This window comes from Protopterus annectens, chromosome 8.part0, assembly GCF_019279795.1.
Source record: "Protopterus annectens isolate FY-2018-M chromosome 8.part0, PAN1.0, whole genome shotgun sequence".
NCBI classification, from domain to species: Eukaryota; Metazoa; Chordata; order Ceratodontiformes; family Protopteridae; genus Protopterus; species Protopterus annectens.
This window is the reverse complement of record NC_056741.1, coordinates 49655246-49680175: the sequence shown is the minus strand read 5'-3', so window position 1 is coordinate 49680175 and position 24930 is coordinate 49655246. Positions and strand designations below refer to the sequence as shown.

The window sequence follows — 24930 nt, the reverse complement described above, 5'->3', positions numbered from 1 at the left end:
ACTTTATTTCCCCATTGTGACAGTACTATACTTGCATCGTTATTGGCGCATGGCGTACCGCAGAGCTGTATATAAACTTTTCCCTCAAACATGAAGACATTGTTATTTCAGAATCCGTTCCAGTCACCTTTGTCAGGAAGCCCTGAGATTTTGGCAGGGGGCAGTGGTTTAGTGTCCTTCCCATTCCTTTCTTCCTGCATTGCACATCTTTGGGAAATCCAGTATTCTTGTGGACAAATTAAGCAGCTCAATCCTGCTTCCTCAAGAGTGGTCCCTCAGTCAGTCGGTGGTATCCATTTTCTTCAGCTACCAGGGCTTATCTTGCTGTGGTCTGTTTGCAGCCCCTTTCAATACCAAATGCAGCAGGTTTTTCATCCTGGTCCCACAGGAGGGACAGTCACTGAGGGACCCTCTGGTCCTCTGATCTCCTTTGAGTCTCCCAACCCTCCTGAAAACAAACTCCTAGAAAAGCCCGGTGCAAGGCAAGAGTGATTCTCGTCACTCTCCTTTGGCCAAGTCAGATTTGTTTCCCCCTTCTCTAGCCTTACCTAGTCTGCCAGACTTGGGTCCTGGATCCCAATCCAGATCAGATCTCTGCTCTATCTGCCAAAAGGTCTCACCTGGATTTCAAGTCACCTGGTCTGACCACTTGGTTTCTCCATTTCCAGTCATGGCTAGAAGTTTCAGGCATTCCTGTGATGATGTTCACATCCTTACCTCTTCTCAAAAGCCCTCCAAAGGAAAGTTTACATAAGTGAGTGGACAGATTTTTGATTTGAGCTTACTCCAAATGACTGACCCCTTTTTCAGATCCCCTTCCCTTTTTTTTTTTTTTTTTTTTTTTTTTTTGGCGTTCCTAGCAGGTCTTTTTCAGTATGCAGCCAGTTACCCTGTGATTAAAGTCCAATTACCTGCTATTTCTAATTTTCATGTGAACAAGATACCCCCATTGCTTCACTTAAACTTTCGAAAGCCTTTTTGGAAGGTTTACATTTTTTTTCATCTACCATTGAAAGATCTGATACCCCCTAAAGTTTCTGTCATGGAAAGTACTTTTAATAGTAGCTCTTACATCTGCTAGGAGGATTTTAGAGTTGTAAGCATTGTTTTAAAATGGCTTCAACATCATCTGCGAACCAATCTATCCATTTACTGTTTTTCTTTCCCAGTTTTTCTAACAAAGGCGAATATCAGTTGAATTCTGTGGATGTTCATTGCCAGTTGTGTCTACTTTATAGATTCATAGGTGTATATCAGCCCCCCTTATAAGCCTAGCCATGCAACCCAAATGTCACCCACAAATTAGATTTGCATAAGGGGAGATTTACTAACTGCCTCTGTCCATCGGAGATATAGATGCCAGACTAGGGGTGAATTTCTGATGACACACCCATTGTTCCAAGTTGAACTTAAATAGGTTTAGGGTGGAACTCTGCTTCACATGTATGAGGGAGCCTGTTCCAGAGAATGGGAGTTCTCTGAGAAACACAACTCTCTCTCCAGCATTGACTGTTTGTCAGTAGCAAAATGTAGATCTTTTCATCTGGTAGTTCTGATGCTGTTGGTTTTGCAGATGTGCACAAGGTTCATCAAAACAGGGTCTAGGAATGCCGTGCATGCCAGGCAACGATCACCTCTCAGAAGTCTATACGATACCAAGTAAAAGAGACAGGGCTTTGAAGCAATCAAAGTAGAACATTTTGTTTACTCCTTGTATCCTTTTTGTAAGGAAACTTTGTGGACGTTTCACTTGCTGCATGAGTCTGGTCCGGTATGTACCAAAGATGGCATTATACTCCATGATGGGTCTGATGAGGGACGAGTACAGTGGCACGATGACCTCTCTGCACCTAGATGCCATGCCCTTGATAATAATTTTATCAGCATAGAAGAATGCTCATCGAAGGCTAGGTTATTATCTACATGAATTCCAAGAACCCTTACAAGTGATTCAACTTTTAGGGGTGTTTTTTTGATGCTGTAGTTACCCGGGGTGGCTGACCTCTTTGTGGAACTGTTTGGACCAACTTGATCTGAAGTGGGAACTTGTTTTTCAACAGTATTCTGGTCTTTATCTGGAAATAAAGGAGCATCACTTAGGGGTTTTGATATCTTCCTGTGTGGAGCAGACTTGATCTGAAGGACTGGTAGGGTCTTGGGGCCGAGAGTCTTATCTAAAGTACCAAATGTAGATCCTTATGGTACCAAATGTAGATACTTATGGATCCAGTATACCCAGTTGTTGAGAAGCAGACCACACTGCTGTAGCATGAAGGTAAGTGCATAACTTTCATTTATATCATATAGCAGTCTGTACTGGGAAGCGTTTTATTGCTAACAGGTGTTATGAAGGTAGAACGTCATTAACTCTGCAAAGTCTGTTTGTAAGTCTGTTCACACTTTGTTCCATGCAGCTAGTGAGAAATAGAAAATTTAAAAGTCAAGAAGATTGTCAGAGAGAGAACTTTTTGATCTTGGATGGAAAATTAGTATCAGTTTTTGAGCCTGCATTGTTACTACATATGAAAGTACCTTTGTATGTATATCATTGGTCTCTCTCTCTCTGCATTTCTTTTTGTAATGTTTTTTTTCTTTTTAACCTCTAGCCTCCGCTGCTGTGCATCCACTTATTGACCCTCTGGCAGCAACTGGGCCCCATTTGACAAGGATTCCATATCCAGCTGGAGCTATTGCTAACCCACTGCTGCCACATCCACTCCCTGAAAATGAGGTTTTCCGACATCAGCTGTTTGGTAAGTTTTCTGGTATTCTCTTGTCCTTGGTTGACAGAGTATTGTTTGAGAATAGCGGGTAGAAATGGATTTGCGTTTTCTTGAAGTTTTTATGGAAATGATAACACAAAGCATAAATGGCGAAGTAGGACTATATGTAGAGAGCCATCATGGAGCTTTCAGAATGTATGTCTCAGGCTGGTATGAGCCTAGCATTGAGCAGCATTTTACCTTCTTCAAGGATGATGCCACAATATGAACAAAAGATGATTGGCGTAGTTTTTTGTGTCATTCTGTGTGGATGCAATGTTTGTCTGCATGGAAGGTGGTCAACAGACCATGCTGCTTTGCCAAGGATGGTCTGCACCTCTCCCCTCTAGGATTTTGAATATTAGCTAAAACATGGTCTTCCCCCATGATGCCTTTTTAGGCAATGCCAAACTGAAAGTGCTTTCGATATACAAGAAAATCTAAAGGTATTACTGCTCAATGCTAGAAGTCTAAACAAAAAATCTCCACTCCCTAGAAGCTCTCTTTACCCAGGAGAATGCCAGCATCTATGTAGTCACTGAGACATGGTTTAAAGCCACGGAAAGCACGCAAACAGTGCTAGGTTATAATGCTTTCCACACATTTAGGCCAGCTACTTCACAGGCAGGGACGAAAGGTAGAGATGTCTCTGTGCACATCAAAGATAAATATACTTCAAGGCTGGTCAAGTGGGACAATGCACTTGAGCTGCACCATGTTCAAATCACCATAGACAAAATCCAATACCACTTCATTGCAAGTTATAGGTCTCCTTCTATGACCCAGGAAACCCATACCATGTTTTTAAACTTACTAGAAACACTACCCTTCCAACCCAGTACCATGTTCCTGGGTGGCTTTAATTACCCCACTATTTACGGGAATCCTATACACTACCAAACGTACATGCACAGAGATTCCTGGATTTTGTAAACACAAACTCCTTGGACCAGATAGTCAATACACCAACCAGGGGTGTAACCATACTAGATCTGGTCCTCACTAATATGGGAGAGTGCTGCGCACTCCCTCCTGTAATGCCTTCCCTGGTAAGGTCAGACCACAAAATATGATTAGAATTGGGGAGTCCACCTCTACAAAGAGGCCAGCCACAAGGGGAGTCCCTCAGCTATCAGTCCTTGGGCCACTCCTTTTTGGCATTTACTTCTCAGAAGTCAAGGCCAATGTCAGTGGTTTCTGGTTGACTAAATTTGCAGATGATTTCAAATTATGAGCTGTCATTGAATCTCACACTGACACAAATATTCTCCAGGAGGGGCTGACACAGGCAACCAACTGGTGTCAGAGCCATGGACTAAAACTAAATGCCAAGAAATGCATATTAGTATCCTTTGAGAAGTCACCCATCCCTGGTAACTATCATATTGACGACACACCCCTTAGATTTGACCCAGTAGTCAGGGACGTAGGGACACAGACAGTAATCTAGCCTTTGATCATCACATGTCTACAGTGGTGAGAAATTCGTTCTATGTTGCTCAACTTATAAACAAAGGTATGGCATCTGAGTCCAAGGAAGTCATTGTTCCACTGTATTCGGCATTCGTCAGACCTATCATTGAGTACAGTGCCCCCTTTGTTATGTACCCAACCAGGCATATCCAACATTTGGAACGTCCATAGATGTTGCTTACTAAAAGAATATAGGGCGTAAGTAAAATCTCCTGTGCAGACCGCCTCAAGGCCCTATCCCTGTATTCTGTTTCCTACAGGCTTTTGAGGGAGATCTATGCCTGATATATACAGGGGATTGTCTGACCCTATTCTGATGGACCTCCTGCATATCCACAAAACAAACAGCACCAGAATTACCCATTCTAAAGAGTTAAACCTTGCCTGTGATATAAATAGATCCTGCTGGAGAGAGAGATTTGTATCCCAGAGACTACCGCGTCTATGGAACAGGCTCACCATCCATGGGAAGCAGAGTTCCTCTCTAACCCAATTCAAGTGCAACTTGGACATTTAGATGGGAAACCGGAAATTCATCCCTGCACCTATGTCTCTATTGGACACAGGTAAACTGTAAATGGTTCATCTCCCAGGCCCATACTTACACTTATCAAGAGTCTCAGAACTTGTCAGAGATTTGGGATTTGTGGCTAAGCTTAAAAAGGCCCTCATGATTATTAGCCTAGTAAACACATTTGGACCTGTGACTGTCGGCTCTTCTATATATTCACTGTGTGTTGTAAGAGGAACCAGATTATCTTAGGTAGGCATTCTCACTGAATGGATATACAGGCTTGAAAATTCTTTTGTTCCACAAGAACAATTGGGAGTAAGAAAACTGAAGTCTAAAATGTTTAAAGTTCTGTATTTCTTTGAGCAGAAGATTTTGCTAATGAAGCATACATAATTTGTGCATATAGGGTTTGAATTTCCAGCTCAGACACAGACTGTATATGTATGTCTTTGGAACAGTCGTTTAAACAAGGCGATGTAATTCAAAGTCTCATGTCATATATTTGCTAGTTGTACTCTAGTCAGATTTATCTTGACCTGTTGGTGTTGGGATATGACTTAATGTAAATCTTAAAAAAAGTATACAGTCTAACAGTTCACTGTATTAATGTGTACTATTTAGTATTTCTATTCCATTTATCTGACCAGGTACCCAAACTGAGGAAACATAACGATGTAGGTGTGAAGATTTGGTAGGGATGACGTGTAAGTGGATTTAAATCTGTAAAAGCAGCGTTCCTGCATAGCACTATCCGTATTTTCATGTATGTACATGTTTGTGTGTACAGGTTCATCACGTGTAGTAAAACGTGAATAGTGCATTATACACATTCTGTCTCACAAATGGTGTGCGTGCATCACATTCATCACTCCCCAACAACTTAATTACCACCTCCTTTTTGTCTGCATTTTTTCTATGAATGGTCATATTTTTATTTTCCCTACTGATTAGTCGTAAATTGTGTGTCAGGTATACAGTGGAAGCACGTTCAGGCTGTAGCATATTCATATTGACTTTTGCAACTGAATTCTGATTTGGGATTTTTTTTTTTTTTTTGCTTCTATGCCACAGATGTACCATTAGACAATTAGATATTCTAACACAGTGATTCTTATTTTATTGCTGTTCAGTACATCCATCATCAACATGAAGTACCTCTCCTTGCCCTATGCTATAGCGAGTGTGATCATGCCCAGGTCTCTCGTCTGTCTTTCTGTATTCTTGCCCATCTGTTCATTGTGCCCCACTCGGGCATTATAGATAAGCTCACCAGCTAGAATATAAACCCCTATGTCACTAGATGTAATGCAAACTGGCTCAAGGACAGAACCCACATGGTTAGAATTGCTGGAGCCATGTCAGAATCCAAACCAGTTACAAGTGGTGTCCCACAAGGCTCAGTCCTGGGACCTCTCTTGTTCGGTATATATTTCTCGGAGGTACAGGCCAACACGGAAGGACTGTGGCTGACCAAGTTTGCAGATGACTGCAAACTGGGCGCCATAATCGACTATCCAGCTGACACAAGCATCCTCCAAAAGGGCCTCAAAGAAACAGACAACTGGTGCCAGAGGCATGGCCTCAAGCTAAATGCCAAAAAGTGTATAGTCATCCCCTTTGGCAAAAACAAAGTGCCCACAAATTACCACATAGGTGGTAATCCATTAAGTACAGAAGAAGTAATTAGGGACCTGGGGACCCAAGTTGATAGCAATCTCTCATTTGACAACCACGTGGCCAAAGCGGTTTGAAAAACATTTTATATAGCCCACCTAATCATGAAGGGATTCACATCTAGATCAGGGGAGGTCATCGTGCCTCTTTACTCTTCCCTCATCAGGCCCATAATTGAGTACAATGCCCCTTTTGGGATGTACCTTACCAGACACCTGCAGCAACTAGAAAGATCCCCAAAAGTACCTCACCAAGTGGATCAAAGAGCTCAAACAGATGCCATATGCTGTCCGGTTAAAGAAACTCCAGCTCTACTCAGTGGCATACCACCTGTTCAGAGGCGATCTGTGCCTGACGTATAAAGCCATGTCCAACCCGGAATTAATGGACATGCTGCACCTCAGAAAATCCAAATCCCATCGAGCTACGCGCTCGAGAGACTTGAACCTCAGCACTGAAATAAATAGGACATTCTGGAGGGACAGATTCATAACCCAGAGGCTCCCTTCACTCTGGAATAAAATCCCAGTCCAGGTTAGGCAGAGTCCCTCATTGACTCTCATCAAGAGGAATCTTGATGAGTGGATGGGAGATCGTAGGTTTACCCCGGGTATTACTTCTGTGTCACTGTTAGACAGAGGCACAGTATACTAACCTCGAAAAAGGGCATAGCAAAATTAATTTAAAATGGGTGGCGAAAGCCAAACACACTCTGGCTAGGCTTATAAATGCTCTAGGGCAGATAGCCTAGTATGAACCTATGAACCTATATGGATCATCTCTCTTCCCATTTCCCCTCGTCTGCAGCTCTCTGCATCATTAATCATTGTTTCTGTTTTCAGTCGTTGTGGGGGGCATGGTCTGTTCAGTGTGTGTGGCATTATCTGTTCAGTGTTTCTGTTCTCAGTCATTGTGGCATTATCTGTTCAGTGTTTCTGTTTTCAGTCATTGCGGAGTGCATCTGTGCAGTGTTCCTGATGTCCTTCAAGGATGCAACTGCAGTCCTGACATATGGGTTGTCCTGCCTCAGGCAGCCCTTCGGTCGGCCGGATTCCAAAGTCTGGGTCTGGCGTCGGCTGATGTCGCCCTTTCCCCGACGTCAGAGCGCCTGGGGTATAAAAACGTCAGCCGACGCCATCTTCTTCAGTCTTTCTTGCCACGTGGCGCCCGAAGCAGAAGCAGTTCGCAAGTGCCGGTCAACCAGCTCCTGTGTTTTCAGCTACTGAAGTCTTCAAAAAAGCTAAGTACCCCGTTGGGGACCTTTTCTTGCCTCAGCCGATGTCAGATAAAAGTGAAAAAGTTAATAATTATTTAACTTGTGGGAAACAAATACCTCATAAGGATTTCCACTCTTTCTGCTTACCCTGCCTAGGCCCAGAACACAACGTCTCGGCCTGTGCAGCTTGTGCCTCTTTCAATAAATGCACTCTTAGGCGTCGGTCAGAGTTTGCACAGGATTATTTTGGGGAAGATTTCTGTTATATCATGCCGTCGGAGCTTCCGACAGCACATTTACCTAAAAAATGGAAGGATAAGGACCGACACCCGCGGTCTCGGCCGACACCACGCTTAGGCCTACCGCGAGTGTCTTGGTCTCTTCTGAGCCGGTTTCGCAACCGCTACAGACCGACGACACCGCTCCACCGGTTACTTCGGTACCGGAGGCCAGCTCGGTGCCGGTTCCTGTTCTCCCGACCATAGCCCAGGATATTTCTGACACCATTTCAGTGGATAAGACTACTCCAGCACGTGGGGCTGCCAGGCCTCCAGTGTCTGTCCATTAAGGCCTACACACGTGCTAAGGCTGCCAAACAGGCTAAGTCTCTTCCTCCAAGATCTGTTTCTCTGGGATCCACTTCTGGTTCTCAAATTTTAAGTTTAGCTGAGGACCTTATTTCTTTAATTAGGGGTTCACAGCCTCATCCAGATAGAGGCTCTCAGCCGCCTTCTGACAAGAGGCCTAGGGTTGAGCAGGTAGACTCCCAGTCCTCCGATGAGGCCTCAGGTGATTCTGCACATTCAGACTACCAGGAGGAGGCCTTCCCGGCCTACAAGGATTCTGATGCGGAGGAATCTATTCCCTCTGCTTCTCCACCTGAGGAGTTTTCCTTTGGGGAAATGCTTCATTCCATGAGGGAACACTTCATATGGCAAGGCCAAGAATACTCAGATTCTAGGAAAAGGTTAAGGGAATTTTTAAAGCTACCTCAGCATAGACCCTTAGCTATTCCTCCAGTTTTAAATGTTTTAGATGATGTGTACTTAGAATCTAGTGATGTCCTTCATGGATGCATCTGCAGTCATAACAAGTGGGTTGTCCTGTCGTCAGGCAGCCCTTCAGTCGGCCGGATTCCAAAGTCCGGGTCCGGCTTCGGCTGATGTCGCACTCCACCCGACGTCATCTCTGTTGGTCTTCGGGTATAAAGGCACCAGCCGACGCCATTTTCCCCAGTCTTTCTTGCCGCGTGGCGCCCGAAGCAGAAGCTGTTCGCAAGTGCCGGTCGGTCGGATCCAGAGATTACTTCTACCGAATACTACTTCGAAGACTTCTAAAGCTAAGTACCCCGTTGGGGACTCTTTCTTGCCTCAGCCGATGTCAGAAAAAGTTAACAATTGTTTAAACTGTGGGAAACAAATACCTCATAAAGATTTCCACTCTTACTGTCTGCCTTGTTTAGGCCCAGCCCACGACGTAGCAGCCTGTTCGGCCTGTGCTTCCTTCAACCGACGAACGCTTAGGCGTCGGTCGGAGTTCGCAGAACAGTTTTTCGGTTCTGACTTTGCGTACATTATGCCGTCGGATCCTCCGACTACCCAATCTGGCAAAAAACGCAAAGATAAAGACCGACACTCGCGGTCCGCGGTTTCGGCCGAAACCTTGGTCAAGCAAACCGCGAGTGTCTCTGTTTCGGCCGAAACCGAGAAAACTGAACAAAGTACAGCTGAACCTATTCCTACAACTGAGGCCCCTGCTACAACTCTTGAAACGACTTCAGAAATTTTACCCACTACGGTGGTTGACTTATCAGACACCATCCCCTTGGATGTTTCTACCCCAGCACGTGGTGCTGCTAGGCCTCCAGCAGCCATGTCCATTAAGGCCTTCGCCAGGGCTAAAGCTGCCAAGACTACTAAAACAGTGCCTGTTAAACCACCCCCATCCAGGCCCTCTTCTAGTTCTCAAATGCTTACCTTGGCAGAAGATTTAATTTCTTTAATTAGAGGATCTCAATCTCACCCAGACAGGGCCTCTCAGCCCCCAGAGAAGAGACCTAGGGCAGAGCCCCGAGCCAGTGTCCTCTGATGATTCTGCTGATGAATCAGACATAACTGACCAGCCAGAGGCTCCCTTCTCCAATTTTGAAGATTCTGATGCTGAAGAATCCATCCCAGCTGCTTCCCCACCAGAAGAATTTTCCTTTGGGGAAACTTTGCATGCCATGCGAGAACAGTTCCAATGGCAGCAACAGGATTTTTCAGACTCCAGAAAAGACTTAGGACCTTTCTGCACCTCCCTCAGCACAGGCCCTTGGCTATACCCCTGTTCTCTCTGTGGTGGATGATGCTTTCAATGATGCTTGCTCCGCTCCAGATTCTTTACCCCAGCCCCTACCAAACCAGACAGATTTTACAGGGTGCCAGATACTCATCACCACCTTTACAAGGCTCCACTTGCAGACCCAGAAACTATATCCCAGGGCCCCAAGGCAGTAGCCGACCATAGCTAAAAACCCTATTCCTTCTGAAAGGGAAGCAAGGTCATTAGACAGATGGGGTAAAAGGTCTACACTTCAGCTACTCTCTCAGCTAGAGCTTTAAACTGTCAGTTTCACATGATACAATACCAAGAGTTTATGCTGGATCAGTTAACTAAAAACTAACCACTGATGAATCTCTTGATAAGAAATATGTATTAGATATGGTAAATAACATACAACAGGTTAGCAACCATTCCTTAAAATGTGGCTATGATGCACTGGAGGCTTCATTTAGATCAGCCATGACAGGCACAGTGATAAGAAGGCATGCATGGCTAAAGGAACAAGCTTTACCGGATCATGTTAAAGCTAAGTTGCTAGATGCTCCTATGGACAAGACAAGTTTGTTTGGTATATCTGCCCAGCAGGTTATGAAGAAAATGGAAGAAAAGGCAAAATCTGTTCAAACTGTTAAAGATTTCTTGCAGGTTCAACCCCAAGGTTTAGCAGGAACTGGCCTGCCAAAATTGGTCCTTTCCTGACTCCACAAAATTTCAAAGGGGCAGGAATAGGCGTTCCAGAGGCAGAAACCAATCCAGAGGAGGTGCCTACAGAGGAAGACAGTGGCAAGGTAACAACAGAGGCACAGACACGCCACTGCCACTACATCAACACAACCACAGTGACTTAACCCTAAACCCGCCTACCAGGGAACAAATAGCAGCTCCTCTAGGCGGAAAGTTAACCTTATTTTCAAAGAACTGGCACTACATAACAAAGGACAAGTGGATTTTACAAACCATAGATCAAGGTTACGGTTTCACTTCCACACTATTCCAGTCAAAAGAGGAATGCCAAATCTACCTCCAAATCAAAAAACAGAGGCTCTACGCCAGATAATGGAGTTAGCAAACATGAGAGCTGTGGAAAGAGTGCCAGCAGCAGAGCAAGGAAAGGGGTTCTACTCCAGACTATTCCTAGTTCCAAGAAAGGAAAAAGTTGGAGACCAATTCTCGACCTGTCCACCTTAAATACATACATCATTGTCCCAAAATTCAAAATGCTGACCCTACAGCAACTTCTTCCCATGCTGGGCAAGGAGTCTTGGCTGGTAACTCTAGATCTCAAGGAGGCATACCTGCACGTCCCCATTCGACCAATCTGCAGAAGATACCTCAGATTTCTTGCAGGATCAGAGCACTATCAATTCTCAGCATTGCCTTTTGGCTTATCTACTGCCCAGAGTATTCACAAAATGCCTGGCATCAGTAATCGCCCATTGCAGACTTCAGGGAATTCAAATTTTCCCATACCTGGACGACTGCCTGCTACAAGGGGACAACAAAAGCAAGCTGACAACAGATTTACAAAGGGTCATTTACTTGCTACAAGCACTGGGATACACAGTCAATTTACAAAAGTCAAGGCTAATACCATCCCAAACAAGGACTTTCTTGGGCAGAATTGGACACAGTAAAACAAATGGCATTCCTGACTACAGAAGAAGAAAAAGAACTCCCTCTATACTTCTTGGCACTAACAAAACTGAACAAGTTAACAGCAAGAAAAGTACTGCAGGCCTTGGGCTTCATGGCATCATGCATAATCTTGGTTCCATTTGCCAGACTACATATGAGAAAACTACAGTGGTACCTAAAGAATTTATGGTCCCAACACAGACACAGTCTAGAAACAGAAATCCCACTAATTCCATGCTTAAAACAGGAGTTCCTATGGTGGGCTCAGGCATGCCAGTCAAACCCAGGCCTACCCTTCCGCAGATGTCAAGCAAGCCAGACCATCACAACAGACGCTTCAGACCTAGGATGGGGGCACACATGCTGGACAAATGCGTGCAAGGATTGTGGACACAGGATCAACTTCAACTGCACATCAACCTAAAAGAAATGCTGGCAGTAAAACTGGCAATCCAAAAGTTCAAACCATTTCTCAAAGAGGGCCAGTTGATGATAAGGACAGACAACACCACAGTCATGTGGTACATCAACAAACAGGAGGCACTCATTCATACCCCTATGCAGAATGACCTTGGAGCTGTGGACCCTGGCACTCAGCTACAACATCCAGTTACAGGCAATATTTGTACCAGGGAAAGACAATACCTAGCAGACATATTAAGCAGAACCACTTCGGATGCCCACGAATGGAAGCTTCATCCGGACATCTTCAAGACCATCTCAAAGAAATGGGGAATGCCACAGATAGACCTATTCGCATCACCTCTCAATCACCAGCTCAAAAATTCTGCACAAGGACATTCCACCCATTAGCATGGAAAGTGGATTCGCTCTCTTTCAACTGGAAAGGCCTAACAGCATATGCATTCCGCCTCTTCCTTTGATACACAAGGTACTACTAAAAATCAAGGAAGAACGTCCAAGGATAATCCTGATAGCTCCAAACTGGCCAAGACAACACTGGTACCCACTACTGAGGAGCATGTCTCGAACAATATGTGGACAATTCCCTGATGCCTTTGATGTTAACGCAGAACAACTACAGCATCATACATCCAAACCTAAAACCTTACAACTGACTGCATGGAACATCACATAACAGCAGCTATTCCAGAACTTTCCCAAAGAGTTAAAGACATTATTCTGGAAGCACGCAGACCTTCAACAAGAAGGAACTATGCTGGAAAATGGAAAAGGTTTGTCATCTGGAGTACGGAAAGAGGAAAAGATGTGTCAAACATAGATATGCCTAACATTCTGGAGTATCTGGCGAACTTCTTCATTCAGGCCTGTCCTACTCCTCCATCAAGATACATGCATCAGCTATTTCAGCAGAATACAGCTTTGATACACCTGTTTTTCGCACCCTTTGCTCAGACAATTCCTCAGAGGAATCAAGAATGTAAAACCTCCAAGGAAACCACCATTACCAGCTTGGGATTTAAACTTTGTGCTAGAAAAGTTGACACTAGCACCCTTTGAACCAGCAGCAACAGCAGACCTACAACACCTATCATGGAAAACTGCTTTCCTACTGGCAATTACTTCAGCAAGGAGGGTTTCAGAACTACAGGCCTTAATGGCAGTGCAACCCTTCCTAATCTTCCACCAAGATAGAGTGTCCATGAGGACTAATCCTACATTTATGCCTAAGGTGGTATCCAGAGTGTCTTTAAACCAGGCAATCCACCTACCTACCTTCTTTCCCAACCCACAAAACAGAGGGGAAAGAATACTGCATACCTTGGATGTACATAGACAGCTACGCTACTACTTGGACAGAACAAAAAATAGCAGAAAGACTGACCAACTTTTGGTAGCCTATGCAACAGGAAGGGAAGGAAAAGCTATTTCCAAACAGACAATCTCCAAAGGGATAGGAAATTGCATACGATTCTGTTACTCCTTCCATGGAAAACCAATTCCACAGAACATAAGACCTCATTCTACAAGAGCAACAGCCACTACCACAGCCTTCTTACGAGGAGTGGCAACCAAAGACATTATTGAGGCGGCTACTTGGACCTCCGTGCATACATTTGCCAAGCATTATAATTTGCCTCTATATTCCAGATCCCGAGCAGGGTTTGCCACTGCTGTACTGCAAGGGATCCTAAACACACCATAATCTACCTTTATCCTCCTCCCCTAGTTGGCTATGGTATTCTACCCACTTGTTATGACTGCAGATGCATCCATGAAGGACATAGTACAGTTTTGTACCTACCATAAATGTAGATGTCCGAACTGGATAGCATCTGCAGTCAGGATTACCCTCCACCATCCCTCTGTGGTACTCCTAGGGTGTTTACCCTTCTAATAGCTAGCTGTTGGGGGAGTCTCTTATGGTGTATTTGTTTTTGTATATGTACATACATGCTTATTGTTGTGTTTACCTCTATCCATTTGGAAACATTGGCATCTATCCAAATTTTAGCCTGCAAGAGGGCTACTGGCATCTGGGGCAAGAAACACTGAGGAAAATGGCGTCGGCTGATGCCTTTATACCCGAAGACCAACAGAGATGACGTCGGGTGGAGTGCGACATCAGCCGAAGCCGGACCCGGACTTTGGAATCCGGCCGACTGAAGGGCTGCCTGACGACAGGACAACCCACTTGTTATGACTGCAGATGCTATCCAGTTCGGACATCTACATTTATGGTAGGTACAAAACTGTACTTTTCCCCTGACTCCCTCCCCCCTGCTCCTGTCAAGCCAGACAGGTACTACAGGGTCCCAGACACACATCAATTTCTGTACAAGGGCCATACTGCTGACCCTGAAACTATTTCTCAGGGGCCTAAAGGGGTTTCCTCCACTACTGCTAAGAACCCACCCCCTTCGGAAAGAGATTCTAGGGCTTTAGAAAGGTGGGGCAAGAAAGTATATACATCTTCCACCCTTTCTATGCGAGCATTAAATTGTCAATTTCATATGATTCAGTATCAGGAATACATGTTGGATGACTTGCAAAAGAAACTGGCTTCCCCTGAACCATTAGATAGAAAGGGGTTACAGGAATTGGTTCATAATACTAAGCAGGTTAGCAGCCATTTCCTTCAGTGTGGATATGATGCATTGGAAGCTTCATGTAGAGCAGCAATGACAGGTGCGGTCATACACAGACATGCTTGGTTAAAGGAACAAACCTTGCCAGACCATGTGAAAATTAAGCTTTTGGACGCACCACTAGAGAAACATAAGCTATTTGGTGCTACTGCACAAGAGGTTTTAAAGAAAATAGAGGAAAAGGCAAAATCAGTGCAAACAGTCAAAGATTTCCTCCAGGTACAGCCTCCAAGATTCAGCAGGAATTGGCCTTCTAAGCATTGGTCCTTTCCTGACCCAGACAAATTTCAAAGAGGCAAAAACAGACATGGCAGAGGGCAAACTCGAGGCTCCTACAGAGGACGTCAATGGCAGCCTCCGAACCAGAGAGGTGGGGCAGGACCTTCCACTGCTCCGCTAGGACAATCTCAATGACTTGACTTTGACTCCATCATCCAGGGCTCAATTAGAAGCACCTTTGGGCGGAAAATTATCTTTATTCTCACAAAATTGGCACAATATTACAAAGGACAAATGGATACTGGAGATAATAGACAAAGGATACAGATTCCATTTTCATTCACTGCCAACAAGACATGGCAGGCCAAACCTGCCACCAAATCAAAGGGCAGAGGCACTCAAACAAATAACAAACCTACTTCAAATAAGAGCAATAGAGAAGATTCCTTCTGCAGAACAAGGCCAAGGATTTTATTCAAGACTGCTCCTTGTTCCAAGAAAAGAAAACCAATGGAGACCCATTCTGGACTTGTCCGCACTGAATACTTACCTTATTGTGCCAAAATTCAAAATGCTGACTTTACAGCAACTCCTTCCCATGCTGGGCAAGGGGTCTCGGCTGGTAACTCTGGACCTCAAGGAGGCATACCTGCATGTCCCAATCAGACAAAGTTGCAGAAGATACCTCAGATTTCTTGTAGGCTCAGAGCATTATCAATTCTCAGCATTGCCCTTTGGCTTATCTACTGCGCCCAGAGTGTTCACGAAATGCCTGGCATCAGTAATTGCACATTGCAGACTTCAGGGGATACAAATATACCCTTACCTGGACGACTGCCTTATACAAGTGGACAGCCAACAAGCCTTGTTAAAAAACTTGGACTGTGTCATTCACCTACTGCAGGCCTTGGGATACATAGTCAATATTCAAAAATCAAATGTCGTACCATCCCAACAAATACCTTTCCTGGGTGCCACACTAGACACAAACACCCAGATGGCGTTTCTGACAAAAGAAAAACAAAAACAATTACCAGAATATTTCAGAAGATTGGCAACACACACACCCAGATGACTGCAAGGAAAATCCTGCAGGCCCTGGGTTTCATGGCATCTTGCATTCTTCTGATTCCACATGCAAGGCTGCATATGAGGAAATTACAATGGCATCTAAAAAGTCTATGGTCTCAGCACAGCCACAGCCTGGAAACATTGATCCCACTCATTCCATGCCTTCAAAAGGAATTTCTGTGGTGGGCTCAAGCAAGCCAGATAAACAAAGGTCTGCCTTTCAGCAAGCCTCATACAAGTCAAACCATAACAACAGACGCCTCAAACCATGGATGGGGGGCGCACATGGAGGGCAGATGCATTCAAGGACAATGGACACAAAAAGAAAAGCACCTGCATATCAAACAAAAAGAAATGCTGGCAGTGATACATGCAATCAAGGCCTTCGAAAAGTTCATGCATCAGGGCCATCTACTAATAAAGACAGACAATACCACAGTTATGTGGTACATAAACAAGCAAGGAGGTACCCATTCCTACCCTCTTTGCAGACTGGCAATGAATCTCTGGGATATTTCCCTACAATTGAAAATAGAGCTACAATCCCAGTTTGTACCAGGGAAGGACAATGTTCTGGCAGACAGCCTAAGCAGAAACATCATGGATCCACACGAATGGATGTTGCATCCAGACATTTTCTTACAAATAGCTCAAGCATGGGGAAGGCCGGATATAGATCTTTTTGTCTCCCACTTCAATCACCATCTGAAAAAGTTTTGCACAAGGACATACCATCCTCAAGCATGGAAGGTGGACGCTCTCTCCTTCAGTTGGAACTCTCTAACACTATATGCCTTCCCACCTCTTCCTTTGATGACCAAGGTATTACTAAAGATCAAGACAGAGCACCCGAAAGTCATACTGATAGCTCCAGACTGGCCAAGACAACACTAGTACCCACTGCTACGGAGCTTGACACACACCAATCTGTGGCTCCTTCCTCAATGGCCAGTTCTTCTGTCACAGCACAATTACAGGACACTACACCCCAGCTTGAAAACATTGAAGCTGACAGCTTGGAAGATTCCATGACTATTACTCAGGATACACTTTCCAAAAGGGTAAAAGATATCATCCTGGAGGCGCGCAGACCTTCCACTAGAAAAATATACTCAGCAAAATGGAAGGGAGTTCTTATCTGGAACAGCAAAAAGGGTCAAGACCCATCAGTGATGAGCATTCCACAGATCCTGGAATACTTGGCTGAAATGCTCCACAATGGCCTTTCATATTCTTCCATAAAAATACATGCTTCAGCAATATCTGACAAATATAACACTGATCTGCCTGTATTTTCTCACCCATTGCTAAGACAGTTTCTAAGAGGTATAAAGAACATCAACCCTCCAAGGAAACCACCAGTGCCTGCATGGGACCTCAACTTCATGCTGGAAAAATTAACTCTTCCTCCCTTTGAACCAGCAGCATCTTCAGAGTTGCAATTTCTGTTTTGGAAGACAGCCTTCCTTCTGGCAGTAACCTCAGCAAGAAGAGTCTCTGAGCTACAGGCCCTTATGGCAATACAACCATTTCTCATTTTTCACCAGGACAGAGTTTCTTTGAGAACCAATCCGTCATTCATGCCAAAGGTGGTATCCAGGGTGTCCCTGAATCAAGATATTCACCTGCCTACCTTCTTTCCAATCTTCAAAATAAAGGAGAGACACTTCTGCACACCTTGGACATACACAGACAGTTGCGCTACTACTTGGACAGAACAAAGTCTTTCAGAAAATCTGACCAGCTTTTTGTAGCTTTCGCTGCTGGATTGCAGGGAAAAGCAATTTCCAAACAGACAATTTCTAAATGGATTGGAAATTGCATTCGATTCTGCTACTCTTTTCATGGAAAAACTGTGCCAGCTGACATCAGGCCACATTCCACCAGAGCTACAGCCACCTCCACAGCCTTTTTAAGAGGAGTGGCAACAAAGGACATTTTAGAAGCTGCTACATGGAGCTCCGTGCATACATTTTCCAAACATTACAACCTGCCTTTATACTCCAGGTCCAGAGCAGGATTGTCCTCTGCAGTCCTGCAGGACATTTTAGCTACACCATCTTTGTCTTAGTGCCTACCAGCCCCAGGTTGGCTATGGTATTCAACCAGCATGTCAGGACTGCAGTTGCATCCTTGAAGGACATAGTACAGTTTTGTACCTACCATAAATGTAGATGTCCGATAGGTATGCAACTGCAGTCAGATTTTCCCTCCCACCTACCCCTCTGTGGTATACTTTTGGGTTTCTACCCCTCATTTTAGCTACCTGGGGTAATCTTTTATGGTGTATTTGTTTTTATGCTGTTGTACTTGTCTGGAATTTTTTCTCTATTTTTCAAAATTTAGTCTTCCTTAGAGGGCACCTGGCATCTGGGGCAAGAAACACTGAAGAAGATGGCGTCAGCTGACGTTTTTATACCCCAGGCGCTCTGACGTTGGGGAAAGGGCGACATCAGCCGATGCCGGACCCAGACTTTGGAATCTGGCCGACCGAAGGGCTGCCTGTGGCAGGACAACCCATATGTCAGGACTGCAGTTGCATACCTATCGGACATCTACATTTATGGTAGGTACAAAACTGTACTTTTTCAGTCATTATGGGGCGAGTCTCTGCAATGTTTCTATTTTCATTTGTTGCGGGGTGTATCTGTGCATTGTTTCTGTTTTCATTTGTTGCAGGATATATGTGTTTGCAATCATTGTGGGGTGTGTATGTGCAGTGTTTCTGTTTGCAGTTATTGTGGTGGTATATCTGTGCAGTGTTACTGTTTTCAGTCATTGCAGAGTGCTTCTGTGCAGTGTTTTTATTTACAGTTATGTGCTGTTTCTATGCAGTGTTTGTAGTTATTGCAGGGTGCGTCTGTGCAGCGTTTGCAGCCATTGTGGGGTGTGTCTGTGCAGTGTTTGCAGCCATTGTGGGGGTCTGTCTGTGCACTGTTTCTGTTCACAGTCATAGTGGGGTTGCGTGTTTGTGGTGTTTGTTTTCAGTCGTTGTGGGGTGTGTCTGTGTGGTGTTTTGTTTGCAGCCATTGTGGAGGGGTGCATCTGTGCAATGTTTCTGTTTGCAGTCATAGCAGGGTGTATCTTTTCGCTGTTTGTTTCCAGTCATTGTGGGATGTATCTTTGCAGTATTCTGAGTTGGTGATCCCTTACTGGTCATACTGCCTTGGATGTGCTTAACTTCTCTTCTTTCATCCCACTTCCTTGAATTTCATGCCCCTCCTCCTGTTTCCATTTTTTATCAGCTTCTTCACAGACATGTCCACTGTTCTTTTATAATATACCTATCTGCCCTCTCCATCCATTTGATGTTCTGCTAAGTCAGTGTTGCATTACTGTTTTTTGGATCTTCCTGCCATGCAGACGTCTGTCACCAGCCCAATTTTCAGAGTCTTTACATCATCTCTAGCTGAAAGACATCCAAAGATAGTCAGATGTCCTCATGTTGCAGTATTCATAACTATAGCGGACATCCAGCCAGTATACCAAAGTCTTAGGAGCAGGGGTACGTGCTATGTTGTTTGTCAGGGCCATAAACAGATGTAGGCTATAAAAGTGACGTCTGCACATACCCCCCTTCAGACGTCTTCTGCTGCAGTGATCTACGGACCTCCGATCGCCATCTCCGGGAATCTGTTTTTATTTTGGCCATCCGATACAGATAAGTACCCCTTTCAGTTTTTTGTTACCTTTTTATTGCTTTTCAAATGTACACGTCAGCTAAAATGGGGAAGTGTGCTTGTGGAAGACAAATTCCACATCAGGACATGCATGATAAGTGCTTATTCTGTTTAGGTGTAGGCCACAGCCATACGTCTTGCAATATTTGCAAGTCTTTTGTACCTAAAACACTTCACAGCCATCTGGCTGCCTTAAACCTCTATTTAGAAAACCAGAGGCTTCAGCATCTGGTGTTAGGTGGGGAGGTTGAGGTAGAAGGCCAAGAAAGTTAGGCCTGACACCTGTGCTGCACCTTAGGAGTCCAGTGAGACTCTCGAGGCGAATGTCAGCCCAGGGTCTCATCTGGTACCCATTTCACAGCTAGAAAAGGGAACCATGGTGGAAGCCGGTTTGTCGGAAACTGAGTATGTCCACTGCGGTTGATCGGCTGTCAGCCCCTGATGACAAGAGGGAGCCATGGCTCTGAGTGTTGGGGGGCCTACCCTAGCTTTTCCATCCTCCCAGGCATCAGCCTCTAAGTCAACACATCCTTCTACTCCTCTAAAGAGCAAACAGAAATTAAAACACAGGGAACATAGAGAAGCTGAAACAGCTCCTGGATGGAAGTTTTTCCCCAAAATCTTTTCACGGCCTTCCAGGCCCTCTGGTTTCAGGTACCTCTACCAGCCCCTACACCTGTGCAGGCCTTAGGATTCTAAAGAAGAACTCTCTTCCTCTGATGAATCACTTGCCTATTACTCCCAGATAGAATCCCCCAAGGACTTCATTACCTCTGAGGAGGAGGAGGACTCTGTATTAGTCCTGAATCTCCAGGAGAAGAAATCTCCTTTGGGGAAACCATTTATCTGATGAGAGAACATTTTAAGTGGCAGGCCTCAGATGTCTCTGAAACAAAAAAAGAGTTACTTTAAATTATTGCAGATGGACCTGGCCTCTCCATCTGCAGTCCCTCTCCTGCTTGCAGCCTTTCATGATGCCTTTCTGGCTGCATCTCAGACCCCTGACTGTCGGGCCTCCGCTTCCAAACATCTAGATAGATTTTTTAAAGTTCCGCAGGATACACAGTTGTTATTCAAGAACCCTCCTGCAGACCATGCGCCGCCCCCCACCTCTCTATTTCCCACTGACAAGGACAGCAAATTTATGGATAGACTAGGGAAGAAGTATATACTACTTCCACTATAGCCATCAGAGCCATAAACTACCAAATTCACATGGCTAGGTTTATTTTAGATACCCTATCAAAAGCCCCTGCACTGATTCCGGATGTGCCAGACTCTCCTGCTAAGTCACAACTCTCTGCCCTGCTCTCTCTACTGCCTCTCAGTTGACCCGCACTCCATAAAGTGCAGTTGTGATGTGGTAGAGGCATCGTCCAAATCTGCAGCCTAGGTTCTGTCCTGAGGAGATATTCTTGGGTGAGGTTACAGCCCCTTCCCATGATGTCGAGACCAAATTGCTAGATGCACGTCTTGATAATAAGGCCCTTTTTGGTGCAACCTCTGCAGATCTCCTTAAATCCCTACAGGAAAAGAGCAAGGAGCTACAAAATTTAAAGCATTTGTTAGTCTCACCTATTCCTAGGTATCATAGGAACTACCCTCAAAAGGGACTACCTTTGTTAGGAGGCAATCATCTCATTCTAATGCTCCACAGGCTAGGTAACCGAGGCAACCTAGGACACACTCCACTCCTAAACAACCATCTGACACCACTCCTGCTCCCTTTTGGAGGCAGACTGACCAGGACAGAGCCCCTCCACTGTGATTCAAACCTGTTACCCAACTCCACTCCCTTATACCTCCGTCTCACCCTTTCCTACACTCCTGGTGGAAAATAACCTCAGAGGCTTGGGTCCTTTCCATCACCCAAAAAAGGTACTTTATGACTTGGACGCTTCCTCCCTTCCTTGGGACACCCCAACCGCCTGCAAGTCAGCTTCATCTCTTCCCCCAATTTTGGATCAGCTGCAAACTCAGGGCACCGTAGAGTACCTCCAGAACAGACAGAACAAGTGGTTTTACTCCAGGATGTTTTTGGTTCCAAGAAAAGATGGTCCTTGGAGGCCAGTACTGTATTTGTCTGTACTCGGTCTATTCCTTAAGGTACCTACATTCAAAATGTTCACTTCACATCACCTCCTACCCCTCATCCCTCACCAAGCCTTCATGGTATCCCTGGATATGAAGGATGCTTACCTTCATATTCCTATTCACCCCAGCTACAGGAAGTTTCCACACTTTTCCATGGTTTCCTTCCATTTTCAATTTTCTACATTGCCATTTGGGCTGTCCACAGCTCCCAGAGTGTTCACAAAGTACCTATTTCTAGTTATCGCCGACTGCAGAGTGCAGGGCATTTAAGTATATCCATACTGAGACAACCTCTTGATACTTCACCAGGATTGCCACACCCAACGTCGCCACCTAGGCATGGTGTCCAATACCCTGGCAAACCTAGGGTTCACTGTGAACCAGGAAAAAAATCTCACCTGACACCCACTCAAGACCTGGTTTTCTTGGGGTGCAGGATAAAAACAGATCAGATGGCAGTCTCCATTACTTGCCAGAAGGTGGACGCCATCACACATTACCTCCAAACACTCCTCTCTCTCTCCAAACCTTATCAGCCAGGGAATTCCTGAGGGTCCCAGGCCACATGGCTTCCTTGATGCCCATGCTTCCCTTAGCAAGGCTGCACATGAGAATATTTCAGTGGGTGCTGAGGGGTCAGTGGAACCAACATTCACACCCTGTGGATACTCCTCTACCTCACCTCCCATGCCTGAAAAGAGCTGCAGTGGTGGATTGCATCCATGTGCCGCAATCAGGGTATATCTTTGTAGATTCTTCCACCTACACGTGTAATCTTCATTGATGCTTCAGACCTGGGTTGGGGAGCTGTCCTGCAAAACCACAACAAACAGAACAAAGTTCAGACAGTGGTCCCTCCTCAGACAAAGGAACCACATTAATGTCAAAGAGATGAGTGCCCTTCTCCTAACCTTGCAAACCTTCCACCCAGTTCTCGTACCAGGCACCTTAAAAGTTGTCACAGACAATATAACTGTCCTGTGGTTCATCAACAAGCGGGGGGGGGGGGGGGGACAAGGTTCTACCTGCTCTGCAGCCTGGCAGTTTATATTTGGTCCCTGGCAGCAGAACTGCACATTCACCTGCAAGCAGTGTACATTCCCACAGTAGAGAATGTGATGGCGGACACTCTCAGCAGAACCTCTGCACCCTCTCACAAATTGATGCTTCACGGGGAGGTGTTTTTGAAGCTTATTCACAAGTGGAGTATTCCTCAGGCAGATCTGTTTGCCTCCTCCCAGGACAGGCAGAATGCCTGTGTATTGCACGAGATCCACATCCACAGGCTTGGAAAGTGGACGCCCTCTCTTTTTCTTGGGTGGGGATGTATCTTTGTGCCTTTCTCCCCTTCACACTGATTAAAAAAGTCCTCCTGAAGATTCAGAAGGACAAACCAAAAATCCTACTGGTGACTCCCTTTTGGCCAAGATGGCATTGGTTTCCTCTTCTTCACCTACTAGCCAAGGACAGTTACCACAGGTTACCCCAAAGATTTGACCTACTCACACAAGATAGGGGGTCGCTGATACACCCTCAGGTATTCAACCTTACACTCACTCTATGGGTGATGGTTCTAATCCTCTTCAGACACCTATATTCAGGGGACGTACTCAGTGACCTGTAAACCTAGAAGCAGGAGAAATTGTATCAAAATGGAAAAGATTTTCCAGGTGGTGTCAAAAGAAAAAACAGGACCCTTATCTTGTTCCATTACCCACGGTCCTTTCTTAATTGTGTGAGCTTCTACATTCAGGACTGACCTGTTCTTCTGTTAAGGTACAGTTGTCAGCCATTTCTGCCTGTCTCCTTTGTTTCCTCCCTTGGCATCCAGACTAGAGGTAAAACTATGTTCTTAAAAAGGGTCCTCCATATCAGACCCCCTCGAAAACCGATTCCGCCTTCATAAGACCTTAATTTTGTTCTTGAAAAACTCGCACTTTCTCCTTTTGAACCAGCTCACACAGCATCTCTGAAACTGTACTTGGAAAACAGTACTGCTGGTAGTCTTCACATCTGCCAGGAGGGTCTCTGAAATCCAGGCCTTGATGGCTAACACCCCCCTTGCCTCATCTTCCATAAGGACAGGGTCTCGTCAGGACTAACCTCTCGTTCATGCTTAAAGTGATTTAATGAATTGTCCTTGAATCAAGCCGTTAACCTCCCTGTTTTTTCCCCGTCAACCTCAAAATCCATCTGAAAGAACCCTACATTCCTTGGATGTTCATAAGCAGCTTAGGTATTACCTGGACAAGACCAAATTCATTAGAAAGTCTGACCAGCTGTTTGCCAGTCTGTGTAGAGACTATATCTCCATGGATTTCTAAAGCTCTCTCTGCCTGTTATTCCTTTCATGGAAAGGTTTTATCTACCAATGTGAGAGCGCATTTTACTAGGACAGCTGCCTCTTCAGCACCCTTTTACAGGGGGGGGGGTGGAATACGCTTCCATACTGGAAGCGGACACCTGGTCCTCAGTCCATACCTTTACCAAGCACTACAAGCTAGACTTGGTCTGTACAGCCAGAACTGAGTTTGCTAGGTCAATTTTACAGGTTGTCATAGACCAGGCCCCTCAACCTACCCCCCAGGTTCATACCTAAAGCTTTGGTACTGTCCCTACAGTTATGAATACTGCAACATGAGAATAGAAGGACATAGAATAGTTGTTTAAGAACTTACCATAACCTTAGATGTCCTCTTCCATGTTGCAGTATTCAGTCTGCTCCCCTCCCAACACCCTATTGCTCTGTTTTGTCCATCTGGAGTGACTTTCCCTACCTTCTCTCCACCCAGACAGGGCACTGTAACAGGCTCATACATTTATTGGGCGTCTTTGGCTTGGTGGCGTATGTGGGTTTGATAAGCTTCCTTTTCTTGCTTCCCAGGGGTACTGCTGTATGCGGCAGTCATTTCTGAAGGGGGTACATGCAGACATCACTTTTATTGCTAGCGTTGGTTTATGGCCCTGACAAGCAACACAGCATGTACCCCTGCTCATAAGACTGTGGTATACTGGCCAGATGTCCAGTGCTGCAGGCAGCAACCTCCCTACAGTTATGAATACTGCAACATGGAAGAGAAGGACATCTAAGGTTATGGTAAGTTCTTACACAACTATTCTTTCTGTTTTCATACACATGCAAGTGTTACATCTAGGTTTGTTTATTTAAGCCATTCCTCTGTTCCGTGGGCGTTCT

At 45.0% G+C, this 24930-nt stretch overlaps 1 protein-coding gene across 3 annotated transcripts in view; it reads left to right on the top strand.

The window, feature by feature from the left end:
* ATN1 (atrophin 1) overlaps positions 1 to 24930 on the top strand; it is a 1096428-nt gene that overhangs the window by 921936 nt on the left and 149562 nt on the right. For all 3 annotated transcript variants that reach the window (XM_044079598.1, XM_044079600.1, XM_044079599.1), the window contains one exon: positions 2607 to 2753. In XM_044079598.1, coding sequence (XP_043935533.1) covers positions 2607 to 2753 — 147 coding nt within the window. The remainder of the gene's footprint in view (positions 1 to 2606; positions 2754 to 24930) is intronic.